This window comes from Lutra lutra, chromosome 11, assembly GCF_902655055.1.
Source record: "Lutra lutra chromosome 11, mLutLut1.2, whole genome shotgun sequence".
NCBI classification, from domain to species: Eukaryota; Metazoa; Chordata; class Mammalia; order Carnivora; family Mustelidae; genus Lutra; species Lutra lutra.
Window position 1 is genome coordinate 98,056,980 of NC_062288.1, and position 17,239 is coordinate 98,074,218.

General features: G+C 51.3%; 1 protein-coding gene across 1 annotated transcript; it reads right to left on the reverse strand.

Annotated features, from left to right (window-relative positions):
- Positions 1–10,996: 10,996 nt before the first annotated feature.
- NOBOX (NOBOX oogenesis homeobox) lies at positions 10,997–15,550 on the reverse strand. Its single transcript, XM_047694394.1, has 8 exons — positions 15,487–15,550; positions 14,475–15,020; positions 13,884–13,990; positions 13,434–13,546; positions 13,070–13,155; positions 12,614–12,845; positions 12,005–12,309; positions 10,997–11,298 (listed from the first exon to the last, which is right to left on the reverse strand). Exons 1-8 carry the CDS (start codon positions 15,548–15,550, stop codon positions 10,997–10,999), a joined length of 1,755 nt encoding a protein of 584 aa, XP_047550350.1.
- Positions 15,551–17,239: the final 1,689 nt, after the last annotated feature.

A 17,239-nucleotide genomic window follows, 5' to 3' on the forward strand; every position in this document is an offset into this window, starting at 1 on the left:
ATGACAGAGAGGGAGCACAAGCAGGAGGAGCGGCAAGGGGAGAGGGAGAAGCAGGCCCCCCGCTGAGCGGGGAGCCCTATGGACTTGGGGCTCAATTCTGAGACTCGGGGATCATGACCTGAGCTGAAGGCAGATACTCAAGCCACTGACCCACCCACGCGCCTCTAGGGTGGTTTTTTTATTTGTTTGTTTTTTTTGGTTTGGTTTGGTTTGTTTTAAGCAAAACCATGCACGAGGGTGGTGGCTTCAGGAGACATCAACAGGAATTCTTTATGGCCCTTTTCTGGATTAGAACATGCTTGGAGCTTAGTATCATGCAGATTTCTATTTTCTTCGTGCCCTTGACCACATTGAATTTCCATCTGTCACTTTTGCCAGTTATACACCTTAGCCCTTCTTTAAAGTTTATTTTCACCATCGACTTTTGACTTCCACTTAACTATGTTCTGAAGGTTTTTATTGTGTGCTATTTGCTCTGTCATGGTCATTTATAATGATGACAGTAACATCAGGCTACATGTTAATATTTGGAAGACTCACAGTTTGAGATGTATTTATTTCCCCTAATTTTATTTTCTTTCTGTCTCTTAAATAACTTCTATATCCACGAGTCAAAGCAAAATAGGTTTTGGTCCCGTGATGACTGATTTTTTTTTTTTAATTTTAATTTTTTTTTTCTTTTTAGTCTTTGGGCTAGAAGTTGTTTAAAAGTCTTTGAAAAATCTAAAGAAAATTATACTCACTGGCTCCCCTTCTTTCACACATATATTTATCCCCTTGAAATGAGCCCGATTTCCTTTTGTCTTCCGTGTTGCTCTACCCAGAGCAGACTGTATGCTTAAGTGTTAAGTGATACTCCCCTTATCATAGCCTCTTCTGGTTAATGAAGTTAAATTAGGAATCCGGTATTTCGGTGGAGTCGCCCTTTCCAGACACCACTGTGTCTCACCCACCCACCCTAAGGTGCGCCGTTAGGACTTGTTCATGTTTGCACATGGTTTTCCAAACCTCTGTATTAATGTCTCGTGGTGGTGGTGGTTTGTTTCTATCACTAACAGGTTCAGTGACCCTAGAGCTGCATTTGCTGTAACATGACTCAGGAGCTGCGTGATTACGGCAACTCCAAGGCTGTTGTTTTAACATAATCTTCTAGCTCTGAAATCAGGTGTGCAGAGAGGCCAAAGGTTACAGGCAAATGAGCTACAGAGGACCAGATGCCAAACTCGGTCATGATTCAAATGCACTGAGAACGTTCTCTGTACTTCAAAGTTTCTGACCCACTTCCTCCAGCCGTCCTGGCACTTACGGACTGGGCATTTCTCTAGTCTCTTCCCCGGAAGAGGGTGAAGCAAAGCAGCCCTTCCTTCTGCTGAATTCCCAGGGAGCTTTGCAGAAACGAGGCTCCAGGCGCGGAGAAGACTGGGGAATGCAGGTGAGTGGATGAGGGTGTTTATTCTTTCTGGGTGGCCTGTGAACAGGGAATGTGCAGAGGAAAGGGGCTGGGCTGGTCGGTGTGTGCTGTAAACTTTTTCCAAGCTGGTAAAGGAGCTCCAAGGGAGTGACTACCGATCCCTGCTGCTTGGGGGATGAGTAATGGGCCTGAGGGCAGAGCCTGCTACAGGGAGGGGCCCCAGTCTGGCCCACAGAGCTCCCCAGGAGCACCAATGGGCAGATAAATATTTTCCTGGCAGCTGACCCAGGCCTCTCAGAGGGCAATTATCTCCGCACAATGCAGATGGAAATTCAGGAGAGTGGGAGACGAGCCACTTTATTGCACTGTGCAAGATGAAGGTTCTAAACCTGCTCGTGGACCAGGGGGCTCCCGAACCCTCTGGGAGAAAGTTCATCCTCCTCGGGAAAGGGTGGCCATGAGCCACAGACCATGAGTTACTGCAGTAGAGTCCACAAATTCAGCAAGAGACTTTGCCATCAGAGAAGTAGACGGTCAAGGGAGAAAAAGGAAAATGCAGAAGGCAGAGAAAGGAGGGCCCCTTGGATGGGACTCCTCCAGCATCTTCTAAAAGGTTTTCTTATTGAGACCAATTTGTGGTGAGGATGAGAATTATCCACTGTTGGAGCCAAAAGAACCCAAAAGATCTTTGCATCTAAGGCCCTTACTTGTCACAGGGGAGCCTGCAGGGGGAAGACGGTTTGCCGCCATCACACAGCCGATTAGTTACGGAGCACGGGTTAGCACAGCCCAGTGTTCACCTCTAGGATTTAAGCAAATATCTGTTGAGCTTGTACTCGTTACAAAAGGTTGAAGGTGACTTGCCATAAAAAATGCAAGGATTGAGTAAACAATATGTGTGGGCAGATTATTTTGGGGGTGGGGGAGGAGGTGGTAGTCAGACTTGTGGAATTGTTGGTAGCCAGATTTGGTGATAGAACCGAGCCTGGCCAGGCAACAGACTGGAACAGAGATAAGGTGCGGCTTTCATAACTTTATCATCCTAGCATAGCAAGGCCTTGAAGAACTGGAGGGTCTCAGGTGTGGACATGCCTGTGTGTGCGTGTGTGTGTGTGCGCGCACGCAAAGAGGTGACTGCTTAGGGTAGGAGAGGATGCAAGAGGGTCTTTACTGGAAAATGGTTTTATGCAGAGAGACTGGGCTTTCTCCTTGAAATAAAATAAAACTGGCACTAACACAGGAGGGAAAAAGATGGAATTTTCCAGTTGAAAATCAAGAAAGATGAATATCTAAATTTTAAAAAAAAATTGGTCCTTTAAATCGGGGACATTTTTTATTCACTGGGTTTGAAAGTGCCCGATTTCACCAGTTCAGATAATTAGGAGTTAAAGGACGTGACAGAAAAGTCAAATCAAAATGAATAATGAGGGGCTGCCTGGGTGGCTCAGTGGGTTAAGCCTCTGCCTTCAGCTCAGGTCATGATCTCAGGGTCCTAGGATCGAGCCCCGCATCGGGCTCTCTGCTAGGCAGGGAGCCTGCTTCCTCCTCTCTCTCTCTCTCTCTCTCTCTCTGCTTGCCTCTCTGCCTACTTGTGATCTCTCTCTGTCAAATAAATAAAATCTCTAAAAAAAAAATGAATGAGCAAGAAGGTGAAATACATAGGCGGACAAGTCAGCATGCTTGGATACATTAGTGCTAAGTGGGTCGCTAAAAACGGATTGCTCCCTGGCAGGCTGTGAGAATATGGATTGGGACAAGGGTGCCACGCTAGAGAGAAGGATGCACCGGACAGAATTTAACGAAAGGGATGACATAAACTACAATCGGGTGAAAATGCACCAGAAAGGACCATGGGATTTCTGTGGGTGGGAATTCCATTCTCAGATCATAAAACTGTGGCAGAGGAATGTACTTGAGGCAACTTGACCAGCGTAATGAGACTGAGAGACAAATAAAATGTGAAAGCTACAAATGAAGGCACAGAGGCTACAATGTAGAGGGAGGAACCAGCTCCTTTGCAGTTCTGTATCTTGTGATGCCTGGGCGCTAAAACTGGGGGTCAGCTTGCCATTCCCTCCTCCCTGCCCAGTCAAATTCCGTTAATTGAGTCATAGCCTCTCTCACACTGACTGTTTCCCTCCTGTTCCACTACCATTCTTTTACTCTCAACGCCCAATTCCTAACGCTGGAATTGACGTTCCCGTTGGTCTGTGTGCTCCCAAACTTTTGACTGCGATCTTTCTGGAGGAATGGGCTATAACGGTCTTCGATATGGTGGTATCTACCGCATAATTATGCTTGTCAGAGCCAGGTCCAACCTGGCATCCAGCTCCCACGGCACCCCCTCTCACTGCCCCTTCAACCCCCTACACTTCGCCCTCCTCCTGCTCTGTCCACCCATTCCAGAGCCCTTTCCAGCTTGGGAAGATCGGGCTCCCTGTTCGCTTTCACTGCTGCCTCCGTTCCCTCCTCTCCCAGCAGGTCTCTCTTTCAAATAAAGCTAAACACTCCTGAGTCTTTGTGTCATTTAAATGCAGAGCTAGGATCTATGGAAGGATCTGATTCTAAATCTAATCCAGGGTACGCCCATTGTTGGATTGTGCTCTCCCCACCTTCTGACTTCCTTTATTGTCTCCCTCTAAAATGAGCAAAAACATGGCTTCTTGAAGCTGGCGCCCCCTGGCATAGGTTTACATCCTGTCCAAAATGTATTTCTTTCACAACTTTGGGCAAATATTTAAACCTCTCTAAGCCTTGGATCTTCACCTGTCGAATGAGTAATATCTTCCAGAATCGTTGTGAAATGAAATTCCCTACTGGAGAGCTAGGTACACAGTAAGTGCTCAATAAATGGTTACCTTCATCATTAGTATTTTGTCTGAGGACCAATTTCTGGGCAAAGTAAGTAAGCTTTTTCAGTTCCTCATGTGATCGTGTAAACTGTATAAACATGTGAGTTATCTACCATTGATAGCGTTTTACCTATGAAGGCTCTTGCCTTTTTTTAAAATGATATAGTGGTATTCTGGAAGCAAGATTCTTTTATCTGCATTTAGTGAAGTGGAAAATAAATGCCTAAGAGTTCTCTCTAGATTTGGTTAAGGTATGATTAGAAAATCATTTAAACCTCAGTGTCCTCCTCTGTGAGTTGGGATAATTACATATGTTGTGCTCAGTCATTTGTCCAACCTCCTTTCTAGCCCTACGAACCCAATTGGGCCTTTGATCTTTGCCCATTCAACACCTCTTCCCCATCTTCCCACCCCTACTCTTGGGCCATTCCTTATCTACCTCAATGCCACCTTTTCTTCTGCCCCGTTCTCCTTCCCTTCCCTAGTGTTTCTGTGAGGCCACCCTAAGACCACTTTTCTCCATGCTTTGTGCTGTGCAATTTCGTGTGGTGTCTTGACCTCAGCTAGCATCTTCTGTGCTGAAAAGGCCCCATAGTTGCCACAGGCCCTTGAGTTCTTGTCTCTGTCACAGACCCGAGGTCCGTATTTTTCTCCTCAGACTCATCCACCCAGATAAGCACGGGCATTTCAAGGTTGTCATCCCCAAACACAACAGTCTTCCTGTCCCCAACGTTGCTCCCTGCCCGTATTTCCTCTCTCACCTGAAAACATTTCTTAGTTAAAAGGTCTTTGTCCTCTTCCTTTTTTACTTTGATTCAGCGAATCATCTATCCTATCACACTGATTCTGGCTCTTAAATATCTCTCCGACCTTTGATATCTCTCAGTCAAGCCAACCCTCTCTGACCTTCAGACCACCTGCTCTCAGCTCTTGTCTCTCACTTGGACCAATTCCGTAGTCTGGTCTGGTTTCCCCACATCTCCTCTCTGAGCTCTCCGATCTTGTTCTCCATTTGTCTTTCTAAAACACAAATCTGAGCAAGTCATGCCGAGGTGGTACAACTGTGGATGCCTCTAATGGACCGGAAAATACAGTTCGAAGGTCTTAGCATTTACGCAGGGCTTTTCCCACTCTTCCTCCCCAGCCGCCGCCTCCACCACCGCCCCTCTGTTGGCCGCTCCAGCAGGCGCACCACCCTCTCTGACTCCCCAGCTCAGGGGCCCTACACTCACTGCACCTTCTAGAAGCCGGACATCCGCTTTCCTGCCTTTTCTGCTTACCCACAGTCCACTCTTCCTGCAGGACTCTGAAGCTTTCTCAGCCCCCAGAGGCACGGCCGCTCCCTCTTGTGGATTTACATGGCTCTTTGTCCTCATGGGCGCTGGCACAGCGCTGTCCTCCAGCATCGTCCGGTCCTCCCCAGTGGGAGCGGCTGTTTCTGAAAGCCAGGAAGACACTTCATTTATCTTCATGTCTACCAGTACTGTAGGTACTTATAAAACCCCACTGAAGGACAGAATGGATGTCTCTGCCTTTATTTCTCAGGACTTTGTTATAAAACTCAAATAAGTGGGTATTTTTGAAAGAGCAGTATAAACTAAACACAAGTGTAAGAATCCCAAATCTCCCAGACCGTCCCTCTGTACTAAAAGAACACCCCTTTGAGGGGGGTGAAGTGTTTCATTTCCAGGAAATCAGACTTATTCTTGATTCATCAAGAGCATTAAGACTTGGTGCGGAATCACCAAAAGCCAGATTGTCTTCTGCAGCCGATGTTTATGCATTCTTATGCAAATGATGTTAAAATATGCAGTCAGAAATTCTAATGGACTGTCTCAGAAATACACACAGTAGAAAGAATTTAGCTAACAGGAAGAGAACATAGAATGGGACTCGCAAGAGATTTTAGAGTGTTTTTAGACATGGGCGGAGCCTGTATGGAGAGGTGTGAAGGCAGGCAGGCGTGGGGCACTGAATGAACTGGGTTCCTACAATGAGCTCGAGACCCAACAGGAAGGAGCCTGCAGAGCAGGAGAGCGGAGTCGAGAGCTGGAGGCCTTCTGGACAGACGTTCGGTTGTGAAGCTCTCATGGACATAGATGTCCCTAGCAGAGTGCTACTCCTGCCAGATTTAGCAAATAAAAACACAAAACACCCAAATATTGCAGGAAGCGTACTAGCACTAAACAATCACTTGCTGTTTGTCCGCAATTCAAATTAACTGGACATCTGGGGTGCCTGGGTGGCTCATTGGGTTAAAGCCTCTGCCTTCAGCTCAGGTCATGATCTCGGGGTCCTGGGATTGAGCCCCGCATCGGGCTCTCTGCTCAGCGGGGAGCCTGCTTCCCTTCCTCTCTCTCCGCCTGTCTCTCTGCCTACCTGTGATCTCTGTCAAAAAAAAAAAAAAAAATTAACTGGACATCTAATATTTTATCTAGCAAACCAAGCTGCAACCCAAATGACATGAATATCTTTGAAACTGATATTAGTGGCTGTAGGGTATTTTGGAGAAAAAGTTAGCACTGGCTTTCTGGCTGTAAACGACCCGAAGAGTTTAAGGCCGCAATGAAACTGGTGGTAGATTGCCATCTAGTGGAAGTTTGGTGATAGTGACAGCTTACTTCGGAGGGATCGGCTTTTTCCTGGAGTCTGCAAGAAAGGATTCTGCCCTGGCCCAATGCAAAGTCTTGAGGTTGCGGTGGTGCGGGTGATGAGGTCGAGGATGAGGATGAGCATGCCGTGGGGGGAGGCGAGGTAGGAGGAATACTGAGATGCAGCTGGCCCCCCACGATCTAAGGAGAGGAGTGGCCTGACCTTGGCTCTCCAGCTTGCACACTTCCTCTGGTACGCCAGCAAAAAAAAAAACCCAAACCAAAGCTGGAGCTAACTGTCAAGAGGCACAGATGTGGACGGCTCAGATGGGTGTGGAACTATCAAAAATCTATGTCTACAGATGTAATCACAGTGATAATGAACTAAAGAAGTCCTGCAAAAGGTAACGGAGGGGCTACAAGGTCAGATTTTAAAAGGACTGAAAAGATGTAAATGTTAAAAGGCAGTATATTCTGGAATTCCAAGGATCCTCTCTCTTAAGTGTGAAGCCCTGAAGCAGTTCTGTGCTGCAAAACATGCTAAAGTCCACTACTAACAACCATACGGGCCATGACGATACTAAAACCAAGCTGGGAGCAGGAAGAGAAGACTGGGGAGAGGACAAAGATACGCCTTGAGGCAGATGTTACCATGTCAACATGTAATATCCAGAGAAAGCAGAAGCACTTGGCTCTTATTTTAGCCGCTTTTCTCCAGGAAGGATGACACTCTAAAATTTAAAAGCTTGGACCAAAACCATAAGATGATCTTAAAACCCAAACACAATCTTCTGGCTGATTTAAATAATTCTAGTTTTTGTTTTGTTTTGTTTTCCAGAGTAGAACAGGAGAGGATCTCAAAGATTTAATAGAGGCAATTATCCTAATTTATAAAGGCATGATTTGTAGAAGCCAAGGAAGAATAAATTTAATGTGTAATTGTCATAAGTTTCTAGAAGAGATGATTGAAAGATGTTAGATAAAAAATAATCATGGAAGAGAATCGATGTCTCCTAAGATAAGCCATGCCAAACTGATCTCATTTACTATGTTGTTACATTTATGAGAATATTAAATCATTAGAGTGCTATAAAGAGAATATGTTTTTATTTTAGTAAGCCATACAGCAAAGTTTTTTCCCAAAATGTATTTTCAAAATCTTGGAGATTACAAAGGATGGCCCTTGGATGATAGTATAGTTGAAGATTTTTAGCCAGTTTAACTTTCAGCCCCAAAAAAGTGCTCATTAAGGGAGTATTTTCAAGGAGGGATGTCAAAATGCTCTGTAATTACTTGCTTACTAATGATGATCATAAAATGTAGAAAGCGTACTGATCCAATTTGCGGAGACCAAACAATGGTCGTGCTAGAGCAGGACTCCAAACCACCCTGACCAACTTGGGAATGGGCTACAGTCAACCACGTGAGACTAAACAAACAATGTATATTTTTGTCTATTTAGATGGAAAAATATCAATTCTCTAAATACAAAGTAAGAGAGTGATTTTAAGACAGTTTCTATGAAAAGGGACTAGGGGTCATAACTGACAGTCAAGTTTGTATGGGACCAAGAATATGAAGTGACTGGGGGTGGGGATCCAATTCCTCTCCAGACAACAATAGAAGAGAGTGTCCTTTCTGATGGAGGGGACAGTCCCACTGTGCAGTGCAATGGGCCAGACTGTACTAAAGGCAGGTCCCGTTCTGGCACCGTCCTAAAAGGAACAACCATAAACTCCTCGCCATTTGGAGGGAGGCGTGCAGAACCGTAAGGAGCCTAGGGAGCAAGCCACGGGAGGGCAAGACAGAGGAATGACCCATGGATCTCAGATTTTGTAACACTGGATCTATTTTTTGTAGCACATGGAAAGCACCACTCAGATCAATTAAACAATAGTGATTTCTCCTGGGGCACCTAGGTGGCTCAGTGGGTTAAAGCCTCTGCCTTCGGCTCAGGTCATGGTCTTGGGGTCCTGGGATCAAGCCCTGCATCGGGCTCTCTCCTCAGCAGGGAGCCTGCTTCCCTCTCTCTCTGCCTACTTGTGATCTCTGTCAAATAAATAAAATCTTTAAAAAAAAGTGATTTCTCCCTAGCAGAAGAAAGAACTCAATGATAATTAAAGCTTTCAAAACTTCCGTGGCCCTTGGCTAGGCGACTTAGCCACCTTTGTGGCCTGTGACTGGAAAATCAAGACTCAGCTGTCCTCCATCTGTGGGGGCATAGAGGAGACTCCGGGGTTTGTCAGGAGGTTGGACTTGTCAGCTTGTCAGTTTTCTTCAACCTCTAGGATTCTATGCTTCTAATAACTTTTCACCATTTTCTCTGTTTGGTCTACCATTATTTCTTAGTTATTATCTCATTTCTTTTTAGTCCGCCATTAGAACGTGTAACGCTTTTTAGCTGTGTTGCATGTAGGCATAGCATTTTTTTTTTCTAAGATTTTATTTACTTGAGAGAGGTGGGGGGAACTAGTGAGGGGATGGGCAGAGGGAGAGGGAGAAGAGCCTGACACAGGGCTCAATCCTAGGGTCCTGGAATCATGACCTGAGCTGAAGGCAGTCGCTTAACCAACTGAGCCACCCAGGCGCCCCAGGCATAGACCTTGAAGTCCCTTTCCCTCCTTTTCTTGGCTTTAGACGGCTACACTGTTGCATTTGCTCCATACTCAGTTGCTACTATTCTGAGGGGCAGGAGCCTGAACCAATTAAGAGCTGGCAGGGAAAATACCCAGCCTCCCCATGAGGCTCACGGGGCTCTGAAAGCATTGTGGTGGCTGCTGGAAAGAGTGGGTCAGTAGCATGGGATGGAACAGGGAGAGCCTTCCATCGTTCCCCCTTATGTCTACTCTTGGGCTGCTCATGCCGTGGGCCTCATGGGACAGAGCGCAAAAACAAAAGATTTGTGAAACATATATTTTAAGGACCCAGATATGAATCATAAGCTAAGTCCTTTCAGATTTCGACATACACATTCTAATCCCGAAATTAAGGTTGTTGAAGCCGGGCTGTTCCAACCCTTGAGAGGCAGGGGGAGACGTCGGCTAGAATGGCAGAGCTGAGCTACTCCATACCATCGGTCCAGGAAGCCCTACAGAGACACACACATACGTGTTCTTGTGCGACCAAGAACTTTATTCTCCATTTCCAAATATTTTGCCGAAATTTTTAGTTCTTAGGAGTCATGACTCTAGAACTATTATGACAAATATAAGTTAACTACTTAATACAAGTTTTGGGGGGAAAAAGTGTATTTTCCAATAATCATAGCGTTTGGAGGTCCAGAAGGGTACACATATACACCGTCACCAAACGCAGTGATGTGGCTTGAATCGAAAGCCCTCAGATCCCAGTGATTTGGGCACTGCAGGGCCATTAGATGTGGGTGCTACACACACAGGTAGGAACATCCTCTCCTTGGTGCTCCCACCCCTCATTCCTAGGTCTTTCCCCAGAAAAGAGCTTTGGAAAAATAAGTTATGGTTCGCAATGCTAGAGACTTGACCTAAAATATCCTTGACTGTCTCCTGTAATCCTATTCCTATAAAGCCCAAATTCCAGAGAGAAGTCCGGGCTCAGATTCGCTCAGGTTCAGTCCCGAGTTTGGGACTAGAGCATGATTTAATGCCAGGACTGAAAACAAGGCCCAAGACGCCCAATTTCTCCTCCAGCAGGAGAGATGGGCCCAGGGAAGATGGCAGGTTCCACGGGATCATGCCCAAAGGAGACCTGCCTGGACAGCTCGGATGGCATCCAGCAACCAACCGGTCCGCTGAGGGGAAGGCGGTGAAAGAAATGCAACTTTTAATCAGTGAGCGGGGAGACACATAATCACTGAGGGGAACCCAAGAGTCAACTAGTTTACTGGCCACAACAGACACCGGCTCATTCGTCTGGCAAGGAAAGGCACGTCAACGAACACGGCCTTCGGAAGTCACGCGCACCCTCCTTGGGCTCGAGGCTGTCGCACAGGGTTGTGGAGGAGAGGGTGGGGCCGGCCTTCACCCTTCTCAAGTCAGGGCCGACTAGGTGGGCCCAGAGAGGGGGGACGTCCGACTTCCACTGTCAACAGAGTCCACAGTCCTTCCCGACACCGCCGGCTCCTCTGTGGCACCCCACCCGCCTCCCACTCCTTGGCCCCACGACTAGGGGCCGCAGCTGTCCTTGTCTTCCTCTCGGACCTCCTGCAGTGCTAGGGACTCCTCCCGGGAGGTGGCAGGCGGCTCCTCTCGGGTCTTGCCAAGGAAGGTCGCCGGTCCTGGTCCGGCCGCGTCGGGCAGCGGGGCGCCACCTGGAGAAGGCCGCCGGCTCCCGGCCGGAGCGCAGGGCGCGGGGGGCAGATCCGGGAGGAAGCCCTCGCCTCCCGGCGGGTGCCCCAACGCTGGCGGACAGAAGGGACCAGGGAAAGGCAGGTCTGGCAAGCAAGGGTCATTCCAAGGGACTGCACCTGCGGGGTCGGAGTGCAGAAAGGTCAGACAGGATGACGGGCACCCACCGCCCTTCAACATTCTCTGGGACAGACTCCCCTCCGCCTCCCACCGGAACGCAGCGTAGGAGCCCCGCGCCAGTGTAGACGAGGTGCTGACACCGGGAGCCCCCACGGGACCGGCTCGCTCCTGACTCCAGGTTCTGCGGTTTGGTAACGTGGACACAGAGTGGCCTGTGGGGCAGGCGGGCGCCCCCCCGCCCCAACATGCAGACGGCCGGCAGGCCGGGAATGGACTGCACACCTCTCTCCTCCCCTTCTACGGGAACTGGTTCTTACTACGATTGCTGCGTCCGGATTCCAGAGGTCCGGGGGCCTGTCCGGATGCTCATCCACTGCCACGTACTTTGTACCTTCCCCTCACGTCCTGTTTCCCTCCTACTGTTTCTCACCCTCAGCAAGTCCCTCCCCAACAGAGGAACACGATTCCCATTTCAGGACAGAAACAGAGACTGGGCAGAGCTGGGAAGGGCCGTGTGGACCTCAGGCTTCAGGTTTCCTAAGGCCACGGCTCTCACCGTGCAGCTCCCCAGACGCCCGGAAAGCTCCATAAAGCCAAGCAGGGGTGCGGAAAGGGGATTCGCTCACGGCATCGGCCAGCGAGGCTCCCTGTCCCTTCTCACCTCCCGCAGTCACGAGGGGCCCTTCTCTTCCAGCCCCAACTCACCCACGTTCCCCGCAGGGGGCTGCAGCACCATCGGCCCTGGCGGGGGGCCCAGGAAGTAGCCCTGAGAGGGACCCGCACTGGGGCCATAAGGCGACGTGAAGAGGGAGTCATCCGGCAACGGAGGGATCAGGGAGGGGGGCGTGGGGAAGGGGAAGGGGTGCAGGTAGGAGTACTGGGGTTGAGGCTGCTGGTAAAGCTGGGGCTGTAGGGCCTGGGGGAACAGGGGCGGTCCTGGCGGGGGGCTCTGCTGATACTCCTGGGGCTCCAGCTCCTCCAAGTATGAACAGAGGGATGGTGGCGTGACACTGGGGAGGGGGACAAAGAAGTATTTTGAGAGGCTCAGGGGTAGCTTCCTCACTGTGGCCACACAGTAGTTGAGTCCCTCCGCATGTCCACAACCCCAGACTTGCCACTTCCTCTGCTTTCTCTTCCAGTTCCTGGCTTCTCATACCTCCTTGCTGTGAGAGTCTAGATCTTTCCCACCTTATGCTTTTAATCCTCATCACAATTAGGACTCCTCCTCTCAGCTAACCATCCCCACCGACATATCTTTTCTCCTTCTATACCAGCCCAAGATAACTCAGGGACCACCTCCATCAGTCTCCATACCTTGTCCCCCAGGATCCACAGGGGCCATCTTTGTGGCTGTTGTCACTGCCAGGAGTATCCAGAAGCAAAGGTATCATTTGGGGGGTAGGGACAGGGCCCAGGGGAAAAGGAAGGTTGACTCTTCGGACAGGGGGCGGGCTAAAGAGTGGTGGGGTCACGGCTGCCCTTTGCGTGTTCTCACTCTGTTGGGCTGGGGCCAGAGTCTGGTCAGAGGTCAGCAGCATGGGGGGCTCTAGGAACCAAAGCCAAAGAGGGGTTACAAGGGTAAGAAAGTGGGGACGCAGATTTGGAATTATGGATGGTTAAAAGTGTGCCATGCCTAGGCCCCCTTGACTAGGCCCCACTAGACCAAAACCCTAGAGAGCACTGGCCCACTTCCCCATCTATCTAGAAAGAACTCTGTCTTTCCAGCCGCCACTTCCCCCCCATATAACTCTCAGAAGGTGGTCAGCTTACCTGTGAGAGTATCCAGAGGGGGCTCCTGAGAGAAGGTACCAGGCTCTGGGGCCAGGGGCATGGTAGGTGGCAGCTCGGCTGCAGTGCTGGAGGCAGGCAGAGTGAAGACCGTAGCCCTAGTGTCCCTAGATTTAGACCAGGGCTTCAGCGCAGGGAAAGGGACACCAGAGTCCCAAACACTGCCTTCCTGCAAGACACTGGCAACTTCCCGACCCCCTCCATCCAAAGTGTCTCTAAATATCAGCCAAGAACTCCAGCTTCATGGCCAACTTTCCAACACTCTCTCCCTCTAGACCCCAGGAGCCCAGCTCAGAGCCCACTTCCTACCTATGAGGAAGAGATTTAGGAAGAGGAGAAATTCTACCTGCACTGACCGCTGGCAGGGGTAAGGGGAGGGCCTGCAGGACTGCCCTTGTTCTCCTTTCCGTTCAGCTTCTCCACTTTTCGCCACTTCGCCCGGCGATTCTGGAACCACACCTGTAGGGCAGACACCCTTGTAGGGTTCCAGAAACTTGGAAGAGACCAAGATTCAGGTTCTGAGTGTTGCATGACGAGCTGACTTTAGGAGGTCATTCTACACTCACTGACTTTCTCTGCTAGAGTGGTTTTAGGGAAAGGTTCACCTAGATAGCTCTGAAGTATTTTCCTCTTCTAATCTGAGGCGGTAACAACATGGAAATGGGCAGAAACACAGCCAGATTTAAGACCTAACCTCAGCCCCTAAAGGGAGCTGCTGAGCACTTGCTGTGCTCCCCAAGAGTTCCAGTTGGTCATTTCTCCTCCTCCTGGAGACCTGTTGGCCAACCCCCATTACCATGATGCGTTGGGGGGTGACCCCCACCGTCTGGGCAATCTCCCGGCGCTTATCCCCATCTGGATAGTGGTCTTCTTGGAAGATCCTTTCTAGCTCCTCCAGCTGGTCTGGAAGAAGAAGACACGTGCATGAGGACAGTGATGTGGCAGCAGATGAGAAAGACAGAGGACTTCCTGACGAGACCACGGTCCCCAACCCAAGGGTCTTCCCAGGGCCTTGCAACTAAGTTCCCCATTAGGCTGGTGCCTTCTCTCTCTCCTGGGCTTTGTGGAACTGTGGGGAACTGTGAGGTGTTTACTTTCTGGCTCTTTCTAGCCTGGTCCCAATTTCACTTTTTTTTTTTTTTTTAAGATTTTATTTATTTGACAGAGAGAGATCACAAGTAGACAGAGAGGCAGGCAGAGAGAGAGAGAGAGAGGGAAGCAGGCTCCCTGCTGAGCAGAGAGCCCGACGCGGGACTCGATCCCAGGACCCTGAGATCATGACCCGAGCTGAAGGCAGCGGCCCAACCCACTGAGCCACCCAGGCACCCCCCAATTTCACTTTCTGATGAAGCAGCCCGCTGAGGGCCTCTCACCTTCACGGACTTACCTGAGCGGTATAGGGTCCGAGTCTTTTTCCGAACTTGGCAGGTCACTTCTGGGGTCCTCTTCTGATCTGTGTTTTGGCTGTTCCGAGCCAATGTGCTGAGGAGGTTGGCCAGATGGCAGGGCCCCGGGCCTGACCCGCAAGGCACTAGGTTGTGTGTGGCACGGGTGGAGTTAATGACGCTGGGAGATGAGGCGGAGGCCAGACCCCCCACACTGAGCATTTTCTGCTTACTGGAGGCTGGAGAGTAGGACCTCTTCCCTGGCTTTGCCTCTGTCACTGGGAAGGAACCACCTTCCCTGGGAAGCCCAGGTCTCGGTGAGTCCATAACTGTGTCTTTGTGGAGAGTCCCGGAGCCAGATGACCGGCTCACCCTCCCCATATCTGCCCCAGCTGGTTCTCCAGGGGCCTCTGATGGCAGCTTTTCCCCAGCGGCCGGGCGGGAGGGGGGCAGTTCCTCACTTGGGGCATTCCGGCTGTGGGGGGCTGGCCTCTGCAGCAGCTCCTCCTCTGGCACAGCAGCCAGGGGCTCGCCTCCACCGTCCTGACCTGTGGGGAACAGCACCCACAGAGCTTAGCAGCAGGGAGAAGGAAGAGCCTGGACTTCGAGGATGTGCTGCTTCCTGCTCTGTCCTGTTTGGCCTCCAGCTTTCGTGCGTCCACTCGCCAAGGAGGGCAGCAATTCCAGGCTTACCGTTCTCACTCGGCTGTTGCAAAGATCGAATGAGCTAATCCTCTGCTTTGAAAGATGTGAACAAACATAGGCACCCACGAGGGGCCTGAGCTCGCATACACAGACCGCGGGAGAGCAGTCCTAATCTGGGGGGTACTTACTTTCTGGGAGCTGCCTGGGTTCTTCCCCCCAGACCTCCCCCAGGAATGTGAGTCAAGGGACAGGAATCTGTTCAGGCATTTCTAAGGGACAAATGGTGAGGCTGGGAGCGACCTGGGAGAGAGACTGAGAGGCTGCTGCTTCTAAGACTGCATCTTATTCTGCCGCAGGTAGGGGCTTTACTGCTTAAGAGAAGGGACAAGGACAGGCTGGCTGGTGGTATAAGGAAGGAGAGTGGGGGACACATTGGGTTTCCAGCATTTTAGGCGAGTTTGTAGCTTAGAGAAGCTGGCACATAGTACGTGCTCAATGCATGCGACGCGTCAGAGCGCTCGGCCTTGAGAGGAAAGGGCTCGGGGCCGGGAACGCAGACAAGACGGGTCCGAGGGCTCCGCGTGCGGAGAGAGGGTCGGGCGTGCGGAGGGATGGGAGCCGCAAGCACGGAGGGCGCGCGCTGGTGGGCCTCCCTCGCACCCCCCAGCACCGGCAGCCCCTCAGCCCACCCCAACCCCGAAGCCGGCCAACTCGGGCCGCGTGGCCAGAGGCTGCCCCACGCTCACCCCGCGGTTCCGGGCAGGCCTCCTGGGTGGGTTCCATGGCCCGGACTCGCGCCGCCGAGACCCGCCGGGCTGCCCTGGCGCGGCCTAATGAAGCCTCGCCGGCGGGCAGGTGTGCAGGGGCCTCCGGGCCCTGGGGAGCCCGAGCCCGCGCCCCTCACCGCGCCGCCAGGGCGAGGCCCACCCGGGAGGGAGGCGCGTGGGGCAGCTGCAGGGCCGCGCGGGCCTGGGGGCCGCCCCGCCCCCGCCGGCCCCGAGGGCGGCCCAGGTGTGCGGCCCGCCGCCCCTCCCTTCCTCTCCCCTCCCCTCCCCTCGGCCGCAGCTTCTCCGGCAGGGCCGCCTGGTCTCCGGGGGCTGCCGACAGCCCCGGGCCCCGCGGCGCCGAGGGAAGGCCACACGCTGGGCTCACGAAGGCTTCCCCAGGCCTCAAGATGAACGCGCCCCCAAGACGCCTCCTGAGCGAAGGTTCTGAGAGCGCAGAGCTGGCCTGGGGACGAGGAGGAGGCTGCAGGAGCCCGGCAGCCAGGTAAGCCGCACGAGGTCAGAGTGCGCAGGCGGGACGCGTGGGAAGGAGCGGGGCGCACCGGCGCTCCAGGCCGCGGGTACCCCTCCAGGAGCCGTCGTGGGCCCAGGGTTCCTGGTCGTCGTCCCCCCCACACTTGGTGTCCCATTTTGATTCTCTGAGAATGCCAGGGAGCCTCCTGAGGGAGCTCTCACATGGCTGAGGTCTAATTCCTAGTTCATAGCACGTACTTGCCTTGAAACAAAGTTTTACAGAATTTAAAATTCTCATGGCGGACTGCTTAGGTCCGTGTCTGACCCGGAGTGGAAAGCTCAGCTAGAGATTGAAACAGGTGCTGGAACCTGGGCATGGGAGGCGGGGTGGGTGGGTGGGGGGGGGGGGTGTCCGGAACAGAATCCAGGTGTTTTGCTTTTAAGACTTAAAAGAGTCTGGTCAGCACGTGCTTGCCTGCTGCAATCATGGCTCTTGTCAGTCTTCCTGTGCCTCCTTTCCTTTGAGGACCTGGGAGAGCTGCCAGGGCTTTAGTTCTTTTTGAAACATAAAAACACAAACCAGTTAACTTCATGACAATAAGATGAGAACTTTAGGAATCTGATGTTTCAGTCAACCCCTCTAAGACTAATATCCCCTGATAAATGAGAGGTTTAGAAATAGGGCCCAGTTTCGGAGCGCCTGCGTGGCTCAGTGGGTTAAGCCTCTGCCTTTGGCTCAGGTCATGATCTCAGGGTTCTGGGAGTGAGCCCTGCATCGGGCTCTCTGCTCAGCTCACCTCCACCCCTGCCTACTTGTGATCTCTCTGTCAAATAGATAAGTAAAATTTAAAAAAAATAAAATAGGGCCCAGTTTCTCAGCTAGA